The following is a 20,483-nucleotide window of genomic DNA, read 5'->3' on the forward strand; positions in this document are numbered from 1 at the left end:
CAGGGCCGAATCTCTGTAAGAACCGGTCAAAGCCCCTGGAACCTGAGTGCCCAGGTGACTCCAGTCCCGCACATGCGCCCCACGCCCTAGACGGACACCCGAGCGGTTGCCGGCCTAACCGCCCGCTGGTCCTAGCGCGAAGCTTGGGGGCGGGGCTGAGGCGCGCTCCAGCACGTGCGCGGGGCGGGGCGTGCGCAGGGGGCGGGGCGCGCGCAGAGGGCGGGAGCGCCGAGGCGGGAAAAGACGAAATGGAGCGCCAGGGAGTACGTGAGGCGCTCGTTTCCCTTCCGCGGGCGGCGGGCGGCGGGCGGCGGGCGGCGGGCGGGCGGGCGGCGGGCGGGCGGGCTCCGGGACTCACCCCACAGGCCTGCCCCGGGGCTGTCCGTCCCCTGTGGGGCCGCCCCCTGCCCGGCGGGGCGAGACGGGCTGACGGACAGGGCTGTGAGGGGTGCGGTGCGCCCCAGGGCCGGCGGCGGCCACTCAGCGCGTAGACCAGGCCGGCCTCGAACTCAGGCGGCCGCCCGCCTCAGCCTCCCGCCGGCCGGGGACGGAGGCGGCGCCCCGAGGTGTCCTCACGCCCCACTCTGAGCTGGCTGTGCTCGCAGGTGGACGTGCCTCCCGTGGAGTTAAAGGACCCGGGACCCCAGGCGACTGTGGAGAGCGGGGAGCGCCATCAGAATGAGAACCCCGAGGGAGAGGCCGGCGCCGCGGCGGCCAGGTGAGGGCACGGGGCCGCGGCTCTCCGGACTCCGGGGCCCGTTCCCGGCCACGCGGTGCCCTCCACGGTCTGCGTGCCCGGAACGGTCCTGGGAGCTGGCAGCGCTGTCGTCCTTTCGATGGCCACGGGGCTTAGTGTCAGGATTCCCTCTCTCCGAAGCCAGGTCTGCAGATGCTCAGGTCCCCGTTTGACACTGCGTAGCATCCTCGTGCTCAGACTCCTCTTCCCTTGTACCGCTTGGGGGTTTTAACATTCTGCATGTGTGTGTGAACGGGTGAACATGTGGGAGTCAGAACCTGTGGGACCGTGTGGTTCTGGGATAGAACTCTGGTCTTCGGGCTTAGCAGCAAAATGTCTGTTTCCTGAACCGTGTCATGGGTGGGCCTGCGTGTGTAGACTTTAATTTTTTTATGATTTACTTTATGTGTGTGAGTGTTTTACCTGAATGTGTGTGTGTACACTGTGTGCCAGCCTAGTGCTTATGCAGGTCAGGAGAGGCTATCAGGTCCTCTGGAACTGAAACTGTGGATGGTTGTAAACCACCATGTGAGTGCTGTCAATGAAGGTCCTCTGCAGGAGCAACAAGTGCTCTTAACCACTGAGCCAGCTCTCCAGCTCCCTCTCTCAAGGCAGAGTCTCATGTAGGCTGGCCTGGCCTGGAACTCAGTATATAGACCAGGTTGTCCTAGGACTCAAAGAGATCCACCTGCCTCTACCTCCCAAATGCTGGGATTAAAGGCGTGTGCCAACAAACACACACACACACACACACACACACACACACACACACACACACACACACACTGGTTATGCACACTATTCTCAATAACAATTTAAATAAATGTTTTCAAAATGCAAGTGCCACATCTCCAGCACCTGTTCTAAATTTGACTTGTGATTTGAATCCATGGATGAGAGCCTATGGGTATGGAGAGCCCACTAGGTAGCAGTCCAGATGCTACATGGTATAAGGAAAAAAATATGAGGACACAGTAATGGTGACTGATTTACCTTCAGGGTCATAGCAGAGTTCCTGGAGATGAAGAATAAATCATCAGAAGGAAGACCCTGCTCCAGGCAGAGGAACTGCTGGTGTACAGGCTGTCGAGATTATTGAACAGTAAAGGTTAAGAGGGAGACAGTAAGAGACACAATTAGACCTCTCCTCTCCCTTTTTGCTTTCCTTCTGTGGGGTCTGGCCTCAAACTGGCCATGTAGCTGGGATGACCTTGAATTGAATTTCTGATCCTCCTGCCCACCATCTCCCAACTACTAGGATTATAGCTTGCTCTGTCACACCTGGTTTATACAGTGCTTGGGCCTGAACTCTGGGCTTTGAGCATGCTAAGCAAGCACTCTGCCAGCTGAGCGCCATCCCTGGCTTTGCAGTCATACTTTAGATGCCTCTCAGAGGTTTAAGAATGAGAGGACTGACACCATTTGACTACTTTATATTAAAAAGTTTTGGGGAGGCAAAGGCTGATGGTCTCGTTGAGTTCCTGGCTAGTCAGGGCTACGTCATGAGACTGTCTGGAAAGAAAGTAGTCAAAGCCCCCCCCCCCCCAGCTGTTGTGACATGCAGGAGGACAGGAGTGAGGAATAATCCAAGTGCAAGATGAGTACAGCTTGTTCTGTGGTGTTAGGAAGTAGGGAGATGTCAGGTGCTGAAGATAGTTAGAGACAGATCTGAGAAATTGATAATGGGTTAGATCCGGGAGTGACAGAAAGCAGGTGTCGAGGATAAATTAAAAAATGTTTTTCCCTTGCACTTTTATCCATCAAATATTTATTGAGGGTCTAGATGATGGACATGCAACAGTGACCAAGCCAGTACTTCTGTTTTCTTGGGACTTAGCAGTATGAAGTTGTGATAGCTCATTGTCTTTTGGTGGCATCACAACTCATTTGTTTTTAGTGCTTCATAATGTCCTTTGTGTGGTTATGCCCTAATATATGTCCATTTCATTTTTTTTAAATAAAGATTTATTTATTTATTATGTATAGTGTTCTGTCTGCACACACCCCTGCAGGCCAGAAGAGGGCACCAGATCTTACTACAGATGGTTGTGAGCCACCATGTGGTTGCTGGGAATTGAACTCAGGACTTTTGGAAGAACAAGCAGTGCTCTTAACCTCTGAGCCATCTCTCCAGCCCCCCATTTCATTTTTTAAGGATATCTTGATTGCTTCTAAGTTTTAGCAGTTATGAATAAAACAGCTATATATTATACCTGGTTTTAAGTTTTTAATTTTAATGAGGTCCAATTTCTCAGTTCTCTCTCTCTCTCTCTCTCTTTTTCTTTCTCTCTCTCTCTCTCTCTCTCTCTCTCTCTCTCTCTCTCTCTCGTGTGTGTGTGTGTGTGTGTGTGTGTGTGTGTGTGTGTTTTGTTTAAGACATTAACAGCCTTCCCAAAAAAACTGGGCATAATGGTACATGCTTTTGATTCCAACACTCAGGAGACAGAGGCAGTCTGATCTCTTGAGTTCGAGGCCAGCCTGGTCTACAAAGTGAGTTCTAGGACAGCCAGGGCTATACAGAGAAACCCTGTCTTGAAACAAACGAACAAAACCAAAAAAATAATACACCAACAGCCAGGTGTGGTGGCACTTGTCTTTAATTTCAGCTGAAGGCAGAGGCTGGTGAATCTCCCTGAGTTCAAAGCCAGCATAGCCTATATAGTGAGACTATCAAAAAAAACCCAAAACCAAAGTCGCTTAGATTTTCTCCTATAGTCTGGATTTGGGATCTTACATTTGTTTACTTTCTTGCCTTTTGCTGTACTAGGGAAGGAACCCAGTGTCTTATGCATGGTAAGTGAGCACCCTGTCACTGAGTGTACATTTCCAGTTACTGAAACTGCAGCACTTTGAACTTGACCCTGACTGGTGTGCCAAAGAAATGAAGTAAGGACAGGCGCATGTACAGAAAAGCTAGGGTTGGGTGGGCCATGTGCTCTGATGGAGGTATACCAGCAGCAGCCCTGAAACGCAGTGCATTTATATGTATATATTTTAACCAGTTGGGGCAGATTTATTGTATACAGTTGAATGAGGAGGCAAGTTTAGCTAATTTCAGTAGTGGGTCTCTGTAGGGGAGGTCTCCAGCTATAAACATTCAGGAGGGAAAAAACCAACAACTGTAGTCCACACTTTGTACAGTTACTGTCAACATCTGAACATAGACCAGGGGAAGGTTTTGCCATCTCTAGGATTCTGAGGACTTGAAGTTATGGACACTTTGTATTCACGTCAACAGTGCACATTCATTCAGGACTTTATCCACTTTCCACACCCAGCCCTTGGTTTTTCATGCAGGGTCTTACTGTACAACTCAGCTCTGTCTTAGAATTGTCCTAGAACTCAAGGTTCTTCTGAGTCAACCTCCCAAGTGCTAGGATTATAGGCATGTGCCATCCTGTTTATCTGAAACTTTCTGAGCACCATGAACCTTTAGTTTTGGGGGTTATTTATTTTGTTAAGGCAAAGTCACAATATGTAACCTGGCAACCTAGAACTCACTGTGTAGACCAGACTGGTTTTGAACTCAGATCAGCCTGCCTCTTCCTCCTCAGTGCTGGGATTAAAGTTATTCACTACCATGCCTGGCCTGAATTTTGGAATTTAGAATTAAGGATGCTCATTCTGTGACATGCCATGCAACTCACCTGTGGAAGTGTGTGATTTAATAGTTTTTAGTATATTCATAGAGTCATACAACCATCACTAGTCAACTTCAGAACATTTTTATCATTCCGAAAAAGAAACCTCATGCCTCCCTGCCTCTTTCCTATCCCCTATACTAGTCTGCTTTCTGTCTCCATACATTTGTCTATTCTGGACATTTCATGTACATGGAATCATGCCGTGTGCTCCTTTGTGTCTAGCATTCTTCACTTGGCATGTCATTTATACCATAGCCTTTATCAGAACTTCAGTCTGACTGAATAAAATTACATATTAGGAGCCTGTCATATTTTGTCTGTTCTCAAAAGACAAGTAGTTTGACTATTATATGTAATAGTACTATGAACATCCAAATACAAGTTTTTGTGGGGATGTAGTATATATAGTCTTCTGTATATTCAGATTCCAAATTGCCAGGCCACCCAACAGATTTAGCACATTTCTCTCCTTCCATCTTTGTCTGGCTTCCTGGGATTGAACTCAGGTCTCCAGGCTTGATTAGTAGTGGCCTTTACCTATGGGGTTGTCTCATTGGCCCAGTGTTAGGCTTTGTTTGTTCTTCTGAAAGTCTCTCATGTAGTCCAGGTTAGCCTTGAGCTTGATACATAGCTGAAATTGTCCTGGACTGATGCTGCAGCTGCTACTTCCTGTGCACCACCACTCCTGGTTTGCAACAGAAGGATATGTGTAGGTTCTGTGCAAATGGTGCACCATTTTACAGAAGGTGTGTATCCACAGATTTAGGTATCTTAATAGGTACTAGAAGAAAGGTGAATATATTTAGTGTGAACTGCTAGGCCAGAGAAGTGACATACTCAGGTTCCTGTTATAAAAAGATGCTGGTTGGGTGTGGTGCACACCAGCACTTGGGAGGCAGAGGCAGGCGGATCTCTGAGTTCAATGCCAGCCTGGTCTACGTGGTGAGTTTCAGGACAGCTGAGGCTACAAAGTGAGACTGTCTCAAGAAAGGCCTTGGCTACTAAATAGAGAATGGTTTGAAGGAAGTGTGAGTGGACGTGGATCAGGTTAGGGATTCTGTCTGGGGTGCCATTTAGCAGGAGAGGTTGGGAAAAAGCCCTTAGGGAACAGGCAGGAGGAAGGTGATTGTCCCCATGCATGGTATACTGGAGCTGGCTCCTACTGGCTTTCAAGAGCTGATTCTATATATTCCTATATAGAATATATATATATATTGGCAAGTTTATGTTGAAAGCTTTATATTTGCTATAGTGGGAATATTTGCACAGTGGCATTTGGCAAACTACAAATCAGGGTTTTCCCCATCCCCTAGAGAGCCAGTAGTAGCTCAGTGCTTACCAGGACATCCCTGCTATCTGCTTGGCATGGTTTCCCACAGGTGCTGACTTCTAGAACAGGCAAGAGCTTAAGTTCCATTTTACATCCCCCCCCCCCCTTTTAAAGATGTTTGAGAGAGCAGAGGACATTTTCATGATTATGTACAGCCAAAGTGAGAAATCACAGCTGGGATTTCTGAGCTAGAACTCAGAGTGGTATGATACAAGGGACTGCTAGGATGCTGTGGGAGTGGCTGTTGTCATGACAGTTGTGGACCGAATGAGCTCACTTGAGGCCAGAGCCAGAGGATCCAGACAAAACCAGCTTTCCCTTTTCTCCCTCATTTCTCAACTGGAAAGCAGACCACAGTGTAGAATGCTTCCTAGACCTGTGCTATTGGTCAGGAACTAGAAAACAGGCAGATATGAGTGAATCATTCGGTTGATAAATGTACTGGGAATAGCACACTTAGACCAGACTCTCTGGTGAAGAGGCACAGGCAAAGAAGGCATTTACAGACCTGAAGGACTTCTACAGGAGCCAGAACCAGATGATGAAAGTCATCACAAGGACCAGTTAATGGACTCAGCAGCCAGCATTCAGCAGCATGACTGAAATATTAACACATTCCTGGAGGGGAGGTGGGGGGAACTGGCTCATCAGCTTCCACTCAAACCTTTCCCTTCCTGGCAGTACTTCAGCAAAACATCATTTTGCCTGAGTGCCAGATTCTGTGGGTCCCTCTCCTGGGACTGCCCCCTAAGATGGTTATAAGTGGCTGGTAGCTTATTTACTTGTGTTATCTGTGAGAGGCCGTGGAAAGAAGAGCCCATCAGTGGGTAGCTCTGGCTCATACGCCTGCCAGTCATAGCTTTACCTGGAGCGAACAGATGGTCTCTTTGCTTAGACCCATTTCCTGGGCCCCCTGCCAGCTTGGGCCCTGCTTGGGAACTCTTCTAATTCTTGGAACTGATTAGGGGCTTCTTAGAAGGACAGATATAATAGATGGGTGCATCGATATGCTTACAGGCCCCCCATCCCAAGCCCTATGCAGGCCAAGCACACCCCGCAACTGTAATGGGCTCTTTTCCATCCCTGGCCTCGGGCCAGGGTTCTGCCACAGAAGTCAGCCCAGGAACTGAGGAAGCCTGCAGAGAGGACACCACACATTTTGTTTATTAAAGCTAATTGGTGAGTGCAGACCCAGGGAAACCAATGATTCATTAGCATCTTGATTAATATGCAGCTGCTGAGTATAAGAAAATGAAATGGAAAAGCTGAAATCCATAATAGAAGGGTTTGGGTTTGGAAAAATAAAAAGGTGCTCTCAGTAGACATCCAGTGCAGACTTTTGTCCCACCACAAAATTTGAATTAGTTGAATTCAAGTGATTTTTGTTCACCTCACCTCTTGAGTATTGGAGTAGAGCATCTTGGAGCCATTAGAAGTTCAGTCAGGTTTCGAGAATTACACAAAAAGAAAGACCTGGCAAGACTGAGTCTAATTTTGAAATCCTGAAACTTGAGCTGGTCCAGGAGAAGGTGAGACAAGGCAAGCCGGGTGTCAGAAGGCATGGGAGATCTTAGAGTAGCTCTGTCAGCAGAACACTCAGGAATTGAGCACATACTGAAGCCTTTGAAGTGCTGAAAAGCACAGAAGAGAACTGTCGTTCCCACCCTGAGCACATGAGCACAAAAAGCATAATCTAAAGCAGAGTCATGACCAAGAACAGGAAGGGAAGCTTAGGTCTTGCTTTGGCAGAGGCAGAAAGGCAAAGTGGAGCTGGGCAGAGGTGGCGCACGCCTTTAATCCCAGCACTCAGGAGGCAGAGCCAGGCGGATCTCTGAGTTCGAGGCCAGCCTGGTCTACAGAGTGAGTTCCAGGACAGGCAACAAAACTACACAGAGAAACCCTGTCTCGAAAAACCAAGAAGAAAGAGAGAGAGAGAGAGAGAGAGAGAGAGAGAGAGAGAGAGAGAGAGAGAGAGAGAGAGAAGAGAAAGTGGTTTGGGGTAAAGGCTAGTGGGTTTGGAGAGATTTTTTGTTAAAGGGTCAGGTTGCTAGGGCAGAGGCTATGGCTCAGTGATAGAGCATTACCTAGCATGTACAGAGCCTGGGGCCCACCCCCACGTAGAAAACAAAACAGTATGCCTGAAAAGGGTGCAGCAGGCCCAAGCCCTGGAAAGCCTTGTCTGCCACACAAGGAATTGATATTTGACTGTATGGCCCCGAAGGCCTTTCTTAAACTGTTCACACAGGGTTAGGAGATCAGATTTTGGTTTGGAAGGTCACAATGGTCCTAGTGAGAAATGAAAACGATAAGGCTACAAAGGATAATAGATGGGGGGGAGGGTTGAAAGGTAGAAATTTGAAGACTTCTAGATAGGACATGGAGGGCCAGAGAAACCCAGCTCCAGACTGACTGCTAAGTTTCTAGTGTGGGGGCCAGGTGGCTTTATGTATCATTTAAGAGGAGGGAGGGTGGGATCTTCTTGTGTAGGGAAAGAAGGGAGATGCTAACTGGTGGGCAAAGATGGAGCTTGAATGTCTGGGATAGCTTTGCTGCTGGGAGGTCTGGAAAAAGACACTTTCGTGGAGAACAGAAGAGGGTCCTGGGCTGGGAATAAATTTTGGGGTAACCAAAGTATGGGTGGTAATGAAAGCCCTCAGGGATCATTAATTTTTTTTTGTTTTGAGACAGATTCTCTATATAGATCAGCCTGCCCTTGATTTTGGAGAAATCCACCTGCCTTTTTCTCCCAAGTACTGGGATTAAATGTTCCACCACAGCCAGTTTAAAAATCATTAATTTTGGCTGGGCAGTGGTGGCACATGCCTTTAATCCCAGCACTCTGGAGGCAGAGGCAGGTGGATCTCTGTGAGGTCGAGGACAGCCTGGTCTACCAAGTGAGTCCCAGGATAGTTAGGGAACAGTGAAACCCTGTGTCGAAAAGCAAGCAAGCAAACAAACAAACAAAAATCATTTATTGGCTGCACATGAAGATAGAGAAGATGACTTCTACAAGGCCCCAGTCCTCCTGGAGTCTAGAATTAGCTGAGTCATAGACTAAGACAGGAACACTGTAAGTGATGTGTGTACTAAGGCCAGCAAGGAGTTCTTTCTAGAGAACTCTAGTGTTCCTAATGCTGTGACCCTTTAATACAGTTCCTCATGTTATGGTAACCCCTAACCATAAAATTATTTTTGTTGCTACTTCATAATTGTAATTTTGTTATGTTGTGAATCATAATATAAATATCGATGTTTTCTGATGGTCTTGGGCAACCACTGTGAAAGGGTCATTCAGTCTGCAAAGGGGTTGCAACCCACAGGTTGAGAACCACTGTTCTAGAGGATCCAGGACTTAGGTAAGAAAGGCACCTCACACTACAAAGATGCCCTTGAAGAAAGGTAGCCTGAACTGTGGAAGACAGCTGGGAAGGCCTGAAGGTATAGATGGGAACATCAGGAGTTAGAAGACAGCAGAGTCAGTGAGTGATATGGCTCATGGTAGAAAGGTGCTTGCCTCTGAGCCTGATGACCTGGTTTTGATCCCTAGGATTCACATGGTGGGGGAATTAGAGAACAGACTTGGAAATTTGTTGTTGGTTTCTCTTTTACTCTAACCCCACGTTGGCATGTCACAACGTTGTTTTTACTCTTTTGGGGGGCCCACACCCAGCTCCCAAATAAATGGCTCATGGAGGCTTATTCTTAATTATAAATGCCCAGCCTTAGCTTGGTTTGTTTCTTGCCAGCTTTCCTTAAATTTAAATTAGCCCCATCTATCTTTTGCCTCTGGGCTTTTCCTGTTCTCTTACTTCTGTAAATCTTACTCTTATTCAGTGGCTTGCTGTGTAGCTGGGTGGTGGGCCCCTTAGGTCCTCCTCCTTCTCTGGCTACTTATTTTCTCCAAGATTTCTCCTTCTATTTCTTCTCTCTGCCTGCCAGCCCTGCCTATCCTTTCTCCTTCCTTGTCATTGGCCATTAAGTTTTTTATTAGCCCATCAAGGTGTTTTAGGCAGGCAAAGTATCACAGCTTCACCAAGTTAAGCAAATGCAACATAAACAAAAGTAACACACCTTAAAATAATACTCCCCAACAGAAATTATGTCTATAAAACTCACGTCTATAATCTCAGCACTTGAAAGGTTGAGACAGGAATGTTGCCTTGAGTTTGAAACCAGCCTGGCCTAAAGAATGAGATAGTGTCTCAAAACCAACAACGAAATGGGCTATGGACAACTGCATGCTAGAATTCAGAGGCAACCAAGACATTTCTCTGAGGCTTCTGATCATACATGACAAGCACACAGTAGTGTAGATCTGGCTGGAGAATTTCTCTCCAGCTCCCACCAAGCCCCAGCAGTCCGATAGCCCACTTATAATATAAACACACAGACCCTTATATTATTTACAAACTGTATGGCCGTGGCAGGCTTCTTGCTAACTGCTCTTATAGCTTAAATTAATCCATTTCCATAAATCTATACCTTGCCATGTGGCTCGTGGCTTACCGGCATCTTCACATGCTACTTGTCATGGCAGCGGCTGGCAGTGTCTCTCTCCGCCTTCCACTTCCCAGAATTCTCCTCTCTCCTTGTCCCACCTACTTCCTGCCTGGCCACTGGCCAATCAGTGTTTTATTTATTGACCAATCAGAGCAATTTGACATACAGACCATCCCACAGCAGTAGATCTTTTGAGGTTATAGATGGTGGCAGGCAGGCATGTTGCTGGAGCAGCAGCTCCGAGCTCCTGTCTTGATCCACAAACAGGAAGCAGAGAGGGCATACTGGGAATGGTGCCAGTGTTTTGAAACCTCAAACCCCAGTGGCACACTTCTCCAAGGCTACACTTCCTAAACCTTCCCAGACAGTTCCACCAACTGGGGACCAAGTATTCAACATGTAAGCACACCCAGGGGTGGGGGGGTTGGTTCTTATTCAAACTATCATAGTGCTTGCTTCAGAGAGGCCTGTGGGTATACAAAGATATGAATAGTGGCTTTGCACTGCAGAGTGTGTTCTGGAACCACAAGCATGTTAGGCTTATACTTGGTTCAACTAGGTTATACAAGGGCTGGGGGCTGCCTCATATCTCAAGGTATGAATGAAATAGAAAATTTTTCAAGTGTCACCCACAAAGGCAGCAGTCCACACCTTCCTCACTCATACCATACGGCTTAAATAGATCACGTTCTCCCTGGCCTCATGAGTGTGTGTGTGTATGCTACTTGATTGTGGAAAGCACATATTCTACCACTGAGCTCCAGCTCAGGTCAGCCACTTTTTGGAGAACATCATGCTAATTTCAGTACTTTCAGAAGTCAGAGTTTAACCCTTGTATCTTCACTTTAGTGCCAACTACCAGCTGCCAGGACCCTTCTCCTCTCTGGACTCCAGCATTGAAATCCTGAAGAAGAAAGCCCAGGAGCTGATTGAAAATATCAATGAGAGCAGGCAGAAGGACCATGCACTTATGACCAACTTCAGGGACAGCCTCAAGATGAAGGTGACAGAATCCCTCAGAGGGAGGGAAGACCCTATGGTCTGACATCTGTTAAGTTCCAGAGACTCCACAAGGCTCTTTGTACATGGTTCTCATTTTACTCTAGAACACTTAGATTGGGCCATTCTCTATAGGTTAGAGAAAACTAAGGCTCAGAAATGAAGGAGTTTGGATGAGTGTGTTGCTTAATGGTAGAGCATTTGCCTAACCTGAAAACAGCTATTGGTTTGATACCCATTTACACACACACACACAATTTTTTAAGTGGTAAACCAGATGTGGTAGCTCCACCTTTAATCCCAGTACTTAGGAAGCAGAGGCAGGCAAATCTCTGCATTCAAGGCCAGCCTGGTAGTATATAGGTAGTTAATTTTTTTTTTCTTTTCTTTTTTAAGTTTTTTGAGACAGGGTTTCTCTGTGTAGCCCTAGCTGTCCTGGAACTCACTTTGTAGACTAGGCTGGCCTTGAACTCACAGAGGTGCACCTGCCTCTGCCTCCCAAGTGCTGGAATTAAAGGTGTATGTCATCTACTGCCTGGCATACATAGTGAGTTTCAAGCCAGCCATGCTACATAGTGAGAGTCTGTCTCAAAAAATTTAAAAAAGTGGGGCTTGAGATGGCTCTGCAGTTAAAAGCACTTACTGCTCTTCCAGAGGACTGAGTTTGACTCCTAGCACCTGTCAGGTTATTTACAATTGCCTATAATTCCAGCTCCAGTAGATCAGATGCCCTCTTCTGACAGCCACAGTTACTAGGCATGCATATTACACATACAGACAAGCAGGCAAAACACCCATATCTTTAAAAATAAAAAAGTGGTAAATGATGTAAGGGAGCCAGGCTCAGGAACCCAGATCTATCCATGCTAGATAAGTCTTCTAATACTGAGCCTTACTTTTTATTTTGAGGCAGGGTCTCACTTGCCCTGTTGGTCTTGAACTTACTCTGTAGTCCAGGCCTTGAACATATAATGCTCCTGTCTCAGCTTTCTAAGTAGCTAGGATTACAGGCCTGCTGTGGGATGTTCTCTATGCTGTGAATGTACTGCTATGATTGATTGACAAATAAAATGCTGATTGGCCAGTAGCCAGCCAGGAAGTATAGGCGGGACTAGCAGAGAGGAGAATTGGGGGAACAGGAAGGCAGAGTGAGGGAGATGCTGCCAGCTGCTGCGATGAGAAACAAGATGTAAGCTACTGTTAAGCCACAAGGCAAGGTATAGATTAACAGAAATGAGTTAATTTAAGATATAAGAACAGATAGCAAGAAGCCTGCCATGGCCATACAGTTTATAAGTAATATAAGTCTCTGTGTGTTTCCTTGGGGGACTCTAGTGAGAGAGATTTGTCCTGACCATGGGCCAGGCAGGACCAGGAAAACTTCAGCTACACAGGCCTGCTCCAACAGGCCTGGTTTTACCCATGTGTCCTTAGAAGGTAACTGTGATCTGGGGTGAGATAGTTGGTCCTACAGCACACGGGGAGCTCATGCCTCACAAACCCTGATGGTATGCTTGCTGGAATGCAGTATCAATGGCTGTGCCTGGCGCTGCTTGAGAATATGCAGCCAGCAGAGCCATGAACTGCACTGGTCCTGGGCCCTCAGTCAGACCTTTTCTATTCCTAGTTAGTCTTTCCTTAGTATCACATAAAGAGGATTGGTTCCAGAACCCCATGGATGCTAGTCTTCACAGGTGGTACTCAGATCTCTCATTCAAATGAGGTAGTGTTTGCATAGAACCAATGCATGTCTTTCTGTACATTTTATTTATTTGGGGGTTTGGAGGTAGGATCTTGCTATGTAACTCTAGATGACCTGGAACTCAATGTATAGCCCCAGGAGATCTTCCTGCTTTGAAACCCAAGGGCTGGGATAACAGTTGTGTACCACTACACTTGATTTCCTACAGATTTTACTTTTCCTGTTGATTTTTAATCATTCCAAGATTTAAGATGAAGAACAACTGAACATACATTTGTATCTTGTTTAAAGAAAACAAAAGAAGCTAGGCATTATGGCACATACTTATAATTCCCAGCACTTCGAAGGTAGAAGCACTGGGGTCAGGAGTTTAAAACCTCAACTCCAAGTTCAAGGCCAGTCCTGACTACATGAGACTGACCATCTGAAACAAAAGAACTGGGAATAGTGGTGTGTACCTGTGTGCATATAGTCCCAACACTAAGGAGGCTAAGACAGGAAGATTGATGAGTTCAAGACCAGCCCAGGTACTAGGCAGGACCATGTCTCAAAAATAACAACAACAACAACAACAAAAAAAAAAAAAAACCCACAAAAAAACCCCCAAATTTTATCTGCACTCAGTACAATTCTTTGTCACTCCCTGAAAGGTCACGGATCTGACAGAAAAACTGGAGGAGAGGATGTACCAGGTGTACAGCCATCACAGCAAGATCATTCAGGAAAGGCTCCAAGAATTCACTCAGAAGATGGCAAAGATCAGCCTTCTGGAAATGGAGCTGAAACAAGTCTGCCATACTGTGGAAACTGTATATAAGGACCTGTGTGTCCAGTCTGAGGTAAGAGTTTGGGGGTGTATCCTGTGAGGAAAGAGACCGGGAATGACTCAGCTGAGAGTTAATATGAACAGGAACCAGGCTTCTCCTTTTCCCCTACATTGCTGGGAATGAAATCCAGGGCACATGCCAGACAAGTGCTCTGCCACTGATAGCCACCCCAATTTTAGGAAACAGGGCTGTTACTAAGCCCTACACTGACAGTCCTAGGCCACAGGGTTACAGTCCTTGCAAAAGCTCTTGATGTTCTGCTACCTTGCTGGGGGTCCCAAGTCACATGGTTTGGACTGAGAAGCCAAACTGGTGTCCTTAAATATTGTAGTTAGCTACATCATGAAGGAAAGGGCAGAGTGCCCCCTGCCAGTTAGAGACTGTCTAGCTCCAAGTCTGACTATTCCAGAAAGGCACAACCCCAGGCATGTTCATCCCTCCTGTGAGAAACTCCCCAAACTACCTCTCTGGTTACCAGTAAACCCAGATGAACCCAAGGAGTGAGGCACAGGCTCTTTGTTTTCCTCTTTTATCTGCTCAGTGTTGCACACAGAAGGTACGGCCCCGGGATGGAGGTGGGCAGGAAGGCACACTATAAACTCCAGAGCACCTTCTCACAAGGTCTGCTCCACTTCACTCCCTGGCTTCTGTGTCTCTTCCTGTTTATCTCGCTCCTCCTCAGTTAGAAGAAGCTTAAAACAAGGTAGATGGGAGTCTGATCCATTTTAAAAGGGCCGAGGGCCTACAGAGAATTGCATCTTCTTTCTATAGAGCATATCTGAACATCTTCCAGAAAGAAATTTCCATAGTCTCACATCAGTGTCTCACTTTCCACCATAAAAGCTGGGTCCGTCCACCACTTCTTGAGCAGACTCGAGCAATGAATGGTGCTGCCAGGATCTAGCCAAGCAATTTCTCTGTTGAAGGGCCCTCTGCTGAAGTGGGTTGTTCATTTGCCAACTGTGAATGCCTGGATCCCAGTAATTGCTTTCCCGAGGATCAGAGCGTGAATGTCATGTGTACCTGTGTGAGATGAATGTTAGAACTGGTTTGAAGTCTTCATGCCTCCTGCTGCCCTAGGTCCCCACGTCAGAAGAACAGAGTTACAAAGACGGTGACTGCTGACTGCTGCTAAGAAGCTCCCGTCTTAATGACAGTCACCAAGAGAAGGCACGGAGCCATGCTGAGATTTTTTTTAAATAGTCCTGTAATTCAACACAAACGCCACCAATGATCTTTGTGCAAACTACCAAAGTGTGACAAGGTTAGCCCTGCCATAGGCCCAGCTTTAGCAAATTCACCCAACCCATACCTACAGTTGATTAAATGTTTGATTTCTACCCTGGCCTGCTTTCTTCCAGAACTGGGAAGACTGATCATCTATGCAAAAACATGGATGGTCCTTTGTTCCACCCCACCTTTAGGGACAGTAGTTTCCTTTTTACAGTTAAATGATTCCATTTATTGCCAAAAGCCCACAGCTGACCCATCTCAAATCATGCTCACATTGTAGGATCTCACCCACCTCTCCCTCTCCCTGTTTCTGGAATGTTTCTTCCTGTGGCCTGAGATAAACATTGAAGACTGTGTGACTTTCCCTTGGTTCAAATCCTCAGTCATTGAGACAGGCAAGGAAGATATCCCATACATTCTGCTTTTTCTGCTAGAAGCCTCTCTGCCCGTGAAGCTAGTGCCCTCATGCATGGGCCACACTGGATTGTGCTGCCCCCTTTCAAATACTGGTGAAAAATGTGCAAGTGTAGGTGCACATGCCATGACACATTTGGAGGCCAGCAGACAACTCAGGTCTTGGGCCTTATTTGAGATGGGATTTTCATTGTTCACTAGTGTGTACCCAGGCTGGCTGGTCCTCAGTTTCACATGGGTTACAGACACATGCTACTGTGCTGGTTTATAAGGCTCTAGACTTAAACTCGGGTTCTCATGCTTTTATGGCAACTGTTGTGCCCGCTTAACCATTCCTACAGCCCTTGTTTTGTTTCTTTCAGTATCATTTTTCATGTCTTTTTTTTTTTTTTAAGATTTATTTATTATGTATATAGTGTTCTGCCTGCATGTATGCTTGCAGGCCAGAAGAGGGCACCAGATATCGTTACAGATGGTGGGAATTAAACTCAGGACCTCTGGAAGAACAGCCAGTGCTCTTAACTGCTGAGCCGTCTCTCCAGCTCTTTTCATGTCTTTTTCCAAGTTTGTCCGAAGCCATGGGTACATGCCCTGTGACTCTTACAGTCCACTAACAGCTTTTTCCCCTCTGAACATGAAGTAGTGATATAATTACTGTGCCCTGTTCTCTTCTTCATACCCACCTACCCACCAAGAACCATGCCTCTCTCTTGGCACTTTGGTCTTGGAACTGTGTCTCCCTCCATGTTCATCCCACAATGAGAACAAGGGCCAGGAGTATCTCACATGGTCTGCTCATCAGAACCTCTGAAGTCATACAGTGCACTCCCTTATATATTTATTTATAACCTCTGTTCAGTTCACAACCTCTGAACAACTAACACCAGGTGAGGGACGGAGGGGTAGGGCTTGATAGTCACCTGGTGACAGCTGGAAGACTTAGCTGTGCTATCCCAGCTCCTTACTGCTATCTCCCTACCCAGACCACTGTGACACCCTCCTCCCCAAGCCCAGGGTCCAGCACTGACCTTCGTAAGTGTTCACTGCCTCCAGATTCATAGCATGCCGGATCACATGGTATTCATCAGAAATCCCATTTCCTCCTAGGATGTCTCGGGCCTGGCGTGCAATGTCCAGGGCTTTCCCACAGTTGTTTCTCTTCAGCAGGGAGACCATTTCTGGGGTAGCCCTGGGAGTGGTACATATGTTATAAACACTGGGTCTCGTGCCCTGACCACACACAGCAGATGGAGCACATGTCCAACCGGTAAGGCTGTCCCCGATCCGCCCATCAAAACAGAGGGAAAGAAGCTTGTGTCCCTGGGGCCCCATCTGGGAAGGACCTCAGAAAGGGCCCAGGACTCAATCACAGTGTATATGTAATCCCTACTTGTCCTGATCCTTTAAACGGCCAAGCTGCAAACATGCATGGAGGCCCAGTGTGATCTCGGTGAGCATGTCCGCCAGCTTCTTCTGAACCAGCTGGTTCCTGGCCAAGGGGACACCAAACTGAATCCTAGAACAGGCAAGACTAGAGTTCAAGAGGCTTCCCAGTTCATGGGAAGCTCAACATTTAACTGCTCAGGATGTCCCGAGCCATCTCATAGAACTTAAACTTGGTGGGTGCTGGGGAAGACACTGTTGGAGTACAAGGTGAACTCCAGGACCCTCCACACCCCTCATGTGTTACAGCAGCCCCACACACCTGTCCAGGGCGTATTGCCGGGCTGTGTGCAAACAGAACTCAGCAGCTCCCAACACACCCCACGTGATGCCATATCGGGCAGTGTTAAGGCAGCCAAAAGGACCCTATAGGATTGACAAGAGGTCTCAGTCAGCTGAAGGCCTGGGAAGAACCAACTGTGAAGCAGGAAAATCTATCTCCCAAATGCCCCAGACAAGGGAATCTGCATTTAAATCACATAGGGTGTGCACACCAAAACTTGGGTGCAGCAAGCCTTGTTCAGTGCCTCTCCACTGTATGTGCATGCAGTCCTGTACAGCATGGGGCGTGACCTCAGTGCTCAGATGCAAGAAGCTGGCAGGAGACAGTAAGCTGCTCATACAAGCAGAGTAGGAAGTGGTCCAGGACCATATGCATCTTGGGCAGAGCCAATGAGCAAGGGGGTAACCCCAAAAGGAACAATTAGCCCATCCATGAACAGGGAGTATCACAGACTCCACAATGCCCCACAAGCACAAGGACCATGTATGTTAGCTCTCCCCTTGAAAGAGTGAGAAAGATGAGCTAGGAGGTGACCCCCCACCAGTTCCCAAGGTGTCTACCACATACCGCCAGGCTGGACACATTAGGGAGCACGTTCTCCTCGGGCACCTCCACATTGTCCATGATGATCATACCAGTAGATGAGGCACGCAAAGAGAACTTTCCCTCAATCCTAGGGGCTGAGAGGCCCCGCATTCCCTTCTCCAGCAGAAAGCCCCGTATACAGTTATCCTCACACCGAGCCCACACTACGAACAGGTCAGCCACGGGCGAGTTGGTGATCCTGGGGGCCAGAAAGTTATGGAGGGATCTGGCTGACATCCCTCATACACCTTCTCATCCACCACCTCTTGGGCCCCTCACCAGGTCTTGGTCCCATTGAGAGTGTAGCTCTGGTTTGATGGATTGTGGCGAGCTCTGGTCTCCATGCTACCTGGGTCACTCCCATGGTTGGGCTCTGTAAGCCCAAAGCAGCCCAGAAGTTCACCCTTGGCTGCAAGCACAAGACAGGGTCATAAGGCTACCAGTCTCATCCATCTGATAAATTATCTTCACCAGTGAGCCAGGCCTGTGACCAAGGCAGATAAACCTGCCATCATTGCGCTCTGAGAGCTGAGGAAATGGTCTAGGCCATAATCACAATGGCATAATGTGAGGGAGGCCAGGAAGGAAGGGGTTGGCAAAAGTGTCTTGAAGGGCACTAAGAGGTTTAGCTGAAGGAGGGCATGAAGTTTGGGTTTTTTTTTCTTGTTTGTTTTTGAGAAGGTCTCAGTCTGTAGCCCTAGCTGGCCCAGAATTAACAGATCTACCTGCCTCTGCCTCTGGAGTGCTGGGATTAGAGGCCTGTGCCACCACACCCAGCCTGAAGGAGGGTATGAGGAAGAGTAATCACCAAGGTGGTTATTTGGAGAATCCCTAGTAGATGAGTAATCAGAGGAAGAGTGGTCAGAGGGATGAGCATGGTTGTGCATGGCCTTTAATCCTAGCTCCCCCTCCCTCGGGGCCAAAGGTAGACCTCTGAGTTTGAGGCCAGACTGGTCTACAAAGCTGCAAGCCAAACGGCTATATAGTGAGACCCTATCTACAGATAAAACGTGAGTGGCCAGAGAGGTAGAGGAAAGGGCTCAGAGCCTGCTTATGGGCCTCATGGACCTGGTTAGCAGTTAAGACTTTCAACTTTGGACTGGGATGAGGAGCCCAGAAAACAAATCCAAGAGGAGATGATGGTGGCCAGGGGTGAAGTCAAAGGGGAGGGGAGGAGAAGGCTGACAAACGGCATGGGATCAAGGCTGACAACGGAGCCCTAGGGCCTGGCAAGTGGTCTGTAGGAAATAAGGTAGGCAGGCTATGGGGACACTGGGGTCTGCGTTCCAGGCCACAGTTTGACTTCCCTCTACCAGGTAGCGGCTGCTTACCCAGCCGGGGCAGATACTTCTGTCGCTGCTCCTCGCTCCCATAGGTGTAGATGGGGTGCATGACGAGGGAGGACTGAACACTCATCATTGACCTGTAGCCGCTGTCCACCCTCTCCAGCTCTCGGGTCAGGAGACCATAGGCCACTGATGACACTCCAGCACAGCCATACCCTGGTGTAGAGGAGGATCAGGTAGATCAAAGACGACCAAAGTTCAGCCTGGCTGGGACCAGGGACTGAGCAGGGCTATAATGGGGCCCTTCTGGAAGTGGGCCTGGGGCTGCCCTGGCTGGGACTTTCCACTGCCCATTTTACAGAGAGAAGGGGTGGCTTTTCAGGATGTTGGGAGTAAGGACTGCAGAGCATACACAGGAATGTCCTTACCTTTGATGGTGGGTCCCAGCACGCCCAGCTCCCCCATCTCATGCACGATGTCCCGGTGGAAAACTGCAGAGATGGGTGCCAGAGTCATGTCCTGTCTCAGCCTGACATCGTCCCTGACTCTAGGGACAGCTGGGGTGTGTGCATGGCAGCAGGTGCAAATCCTGTGTGGTTGAGGAGCCCGGGGTGCCCACCCGACACCAGGGCACCTTCATTTCGATTGGCCAGCAGAATTCGCGGCATAAGCCTCTCCTGGCAGTAGTTGCGGAAGGTGTCCCTGATGAGTTTCTCATCGGCGGTCAGCTGCTCCTCCAGCACCAGTGGGTCCCTCCAGTCAAACCCAGGACGAGAGGCTGGGTGGGGCATGGGATTCGAATCAGCCAGACCCCGCCTCCTCTTCCAGATTTCTAAGCTGCACCCTTTCTCCCCATATCGCTCCAGGTGAATGCTGGCTTCAAAACAGTCCGGCAAACACAACCCTTCTCTAGCCCAATAGAAACAAAGACCTTAGCGCTTCTGACCCTGGGCACAACCCAGCCTCCCTTCCCAGCAGTCCTTGCAATCACAGACAGAGACCACCAAGGGTAAGACAACAGCTGGACCGGGGGTAGGTGGGAAGGTGGATCTTACATTTGGCCGATCGACTCTGTGTCTTCTCTGCAAACACAGGATGAGAAAGACACACTGAGAAAGTGTCCTTGTGTCTCCCTGCCGACCCCATCCCGGGCCCCCCGCACTGACCGGTGTGTGCTGCCGCCGAGCTCCACGTACGCGGGACACATGGGAAGTGCAGGCCGGGCCTGTGGCTCAGTAGCCGCGCGGAGACTCCTCTCAAAGCCATATATATAGTCGGCGACTGTCGCAGCGACCGCCACCTGGAAAAGCCGGGCGTCAGCAGAGTCCAGCTTTCTCCCTCCCAGTCCCCTGCTTACCTGGTGCCTGCAGACTGTGCTCGGGACCTGCACACTTGACCTCGGCCTGATAGGGGTTGCTCATTGGTTCCTCCTTGGTTCCGCCCAGAACACCCCCCTCCTCCTTTTAAAAGGGCCAAGGTAGCAGCCTGCCTTTGGAAGCGG

The 20,483-nt window shown here is 48.3% G+C and overlaps 2 protein-coding genes across 4 annotated transcripts; one reads left to right on the top strand and one right to left on the bottom strand.

Moving 5' to 3' along the window:
• On the top strand, positions 1 to 15,078 carry Syce2 (synaptonemal complex central element protein 2). 2 transcript variants are annotated; one of them, XM_076571910.1, is made up of 5 exons: positions 1 to 263; positions 606 to 718; positions 11,060 to 11,213; positions 13,562 to 13,750; positions 14,819 to 15,078. In XM_076571910.1, exons 1-5 carry the CDS (start codon positions 249 to 251, stop codon positions 14,861 to 14,863), a joined length of 516 nt encoding a protein of 171 aa, XP_076428025.1. In that variant the 5' UTR covers positions 1 to 248; the 3' UTR covers positions 14,864 to 15,078. The 2 variants fall into 2 exon arrangements, with proteins under 2 accessions (XP_076428025.1, XP_006996290.2); XM_006996228.3 differs by lacking the exons at positions 1 to 263; positions 606 to 718 and adding an exon at positions 3,512 to 3,529.
• Positions 14,252 to 20,483, bottom strand: Gcdh (glutaryl-CoA dehydrogenase). 2 transcript variants are annotated; one of them, XM_006996215.4, is made up of 12 exons: positions 20,340 to 20,483; positions 20,149 to 20,282; positions 20,038 to 20,064; positions 19,617 to 19,760; positions 19,411 to 19,473; positions 19,028 to 19,198; positions 17,976 to 18,105; positions 17,679 to 17,895; positions 17,091 to 17,194; positions 16,776 to 16,901; positions 16,414 to 16,574; positions 14,252 to 14,761 (listed from the first exon to the last, which is right to left on the bottom strand). In XM_006996215.4, the coding sequence occupies exons 2-12, from the start codon at positions 20,246 to 20,248 to the stop codon at positions 14,688 to 14,690; spliced, it is 1,317 nt and encodes a 438-aa protein (XP_006996277.1). In that variant the 5' UTR covers positions 20,249 to 20,282; positions 20,340 to 20,483; the 3' UTR covers positions 14,252 to 14,687. The 2 variants fall into 2 exon arrangements, with proteins under 2 accessions (XP_006996277.1, XP_076428024.1); XM_076571909.1 differs by lacking the exon at positions 16,776 to 16,901 and having other exon boundaries at positions 20,149 to 20,378.

The sequence above is a fragment of the Peromyscus maniculatus genome, chromosome 5 (assembly GCF_049852395.1).
Source record: "Peromyscus maniculatus bairdii isolate BWxNUB_F1_BW_parent chromosome 5, HU_Pman_BW_mat_3.1, whole genome shotgun sequence".
Lineage (NCBI taxonomy): Eukaryota > Metazoa > Chordata > Mammalia > Rodentia > Cricetidae > Peromyscus > Peromyscus maniculatus.

What these genes read in the sequence shown, in the direction of transcription:
- Syce2 (XM_076571910.1), top strand. An exon ending in GCCGGCGCCGCGGCGGCCAG is followed by an intron (nt 719 to 11,059) that starts GTGAGGGCACGG and finishes TCTTCACTTTAG; the next exon opens with TGCCAACTACCAGCTGCCAG. An exon ending in GGGACAGCCTCAAGATGAAG is followed by an intron (nt 11,214 to 13,561) that starts GTGACAGAATCC and finishes ACTCCCTGAAAG; the next exon opens with GTCACGGATCTGACAGAAAA.
- Gcdh (XM_006996215.4), bottom strand. Translation starts at nt 20,248, where the DNA reads ATGGCTTTGAGAGGAGTCTCCGCGCGGCTACTGAGCCACAGGCCCGGC. An exon ending in CTCAATGGGACCAAGACCTG is followed by an intron (nt 17,896 to 17,975) that starts GTGAGGGGCCCA and finishes TCTGGCCCCCAG; the next exon opens with GATCACCAACTCGCCCGTGG. An exon ending in CGTTTAAAGGATCAGGACAA is followed by an intron (nt 16,575 to 16,775) that starts GTAGGGATTACA and finishes TACCACTCCCAG; the next exon opens with GGCTACCCCAGAAATGGTCT.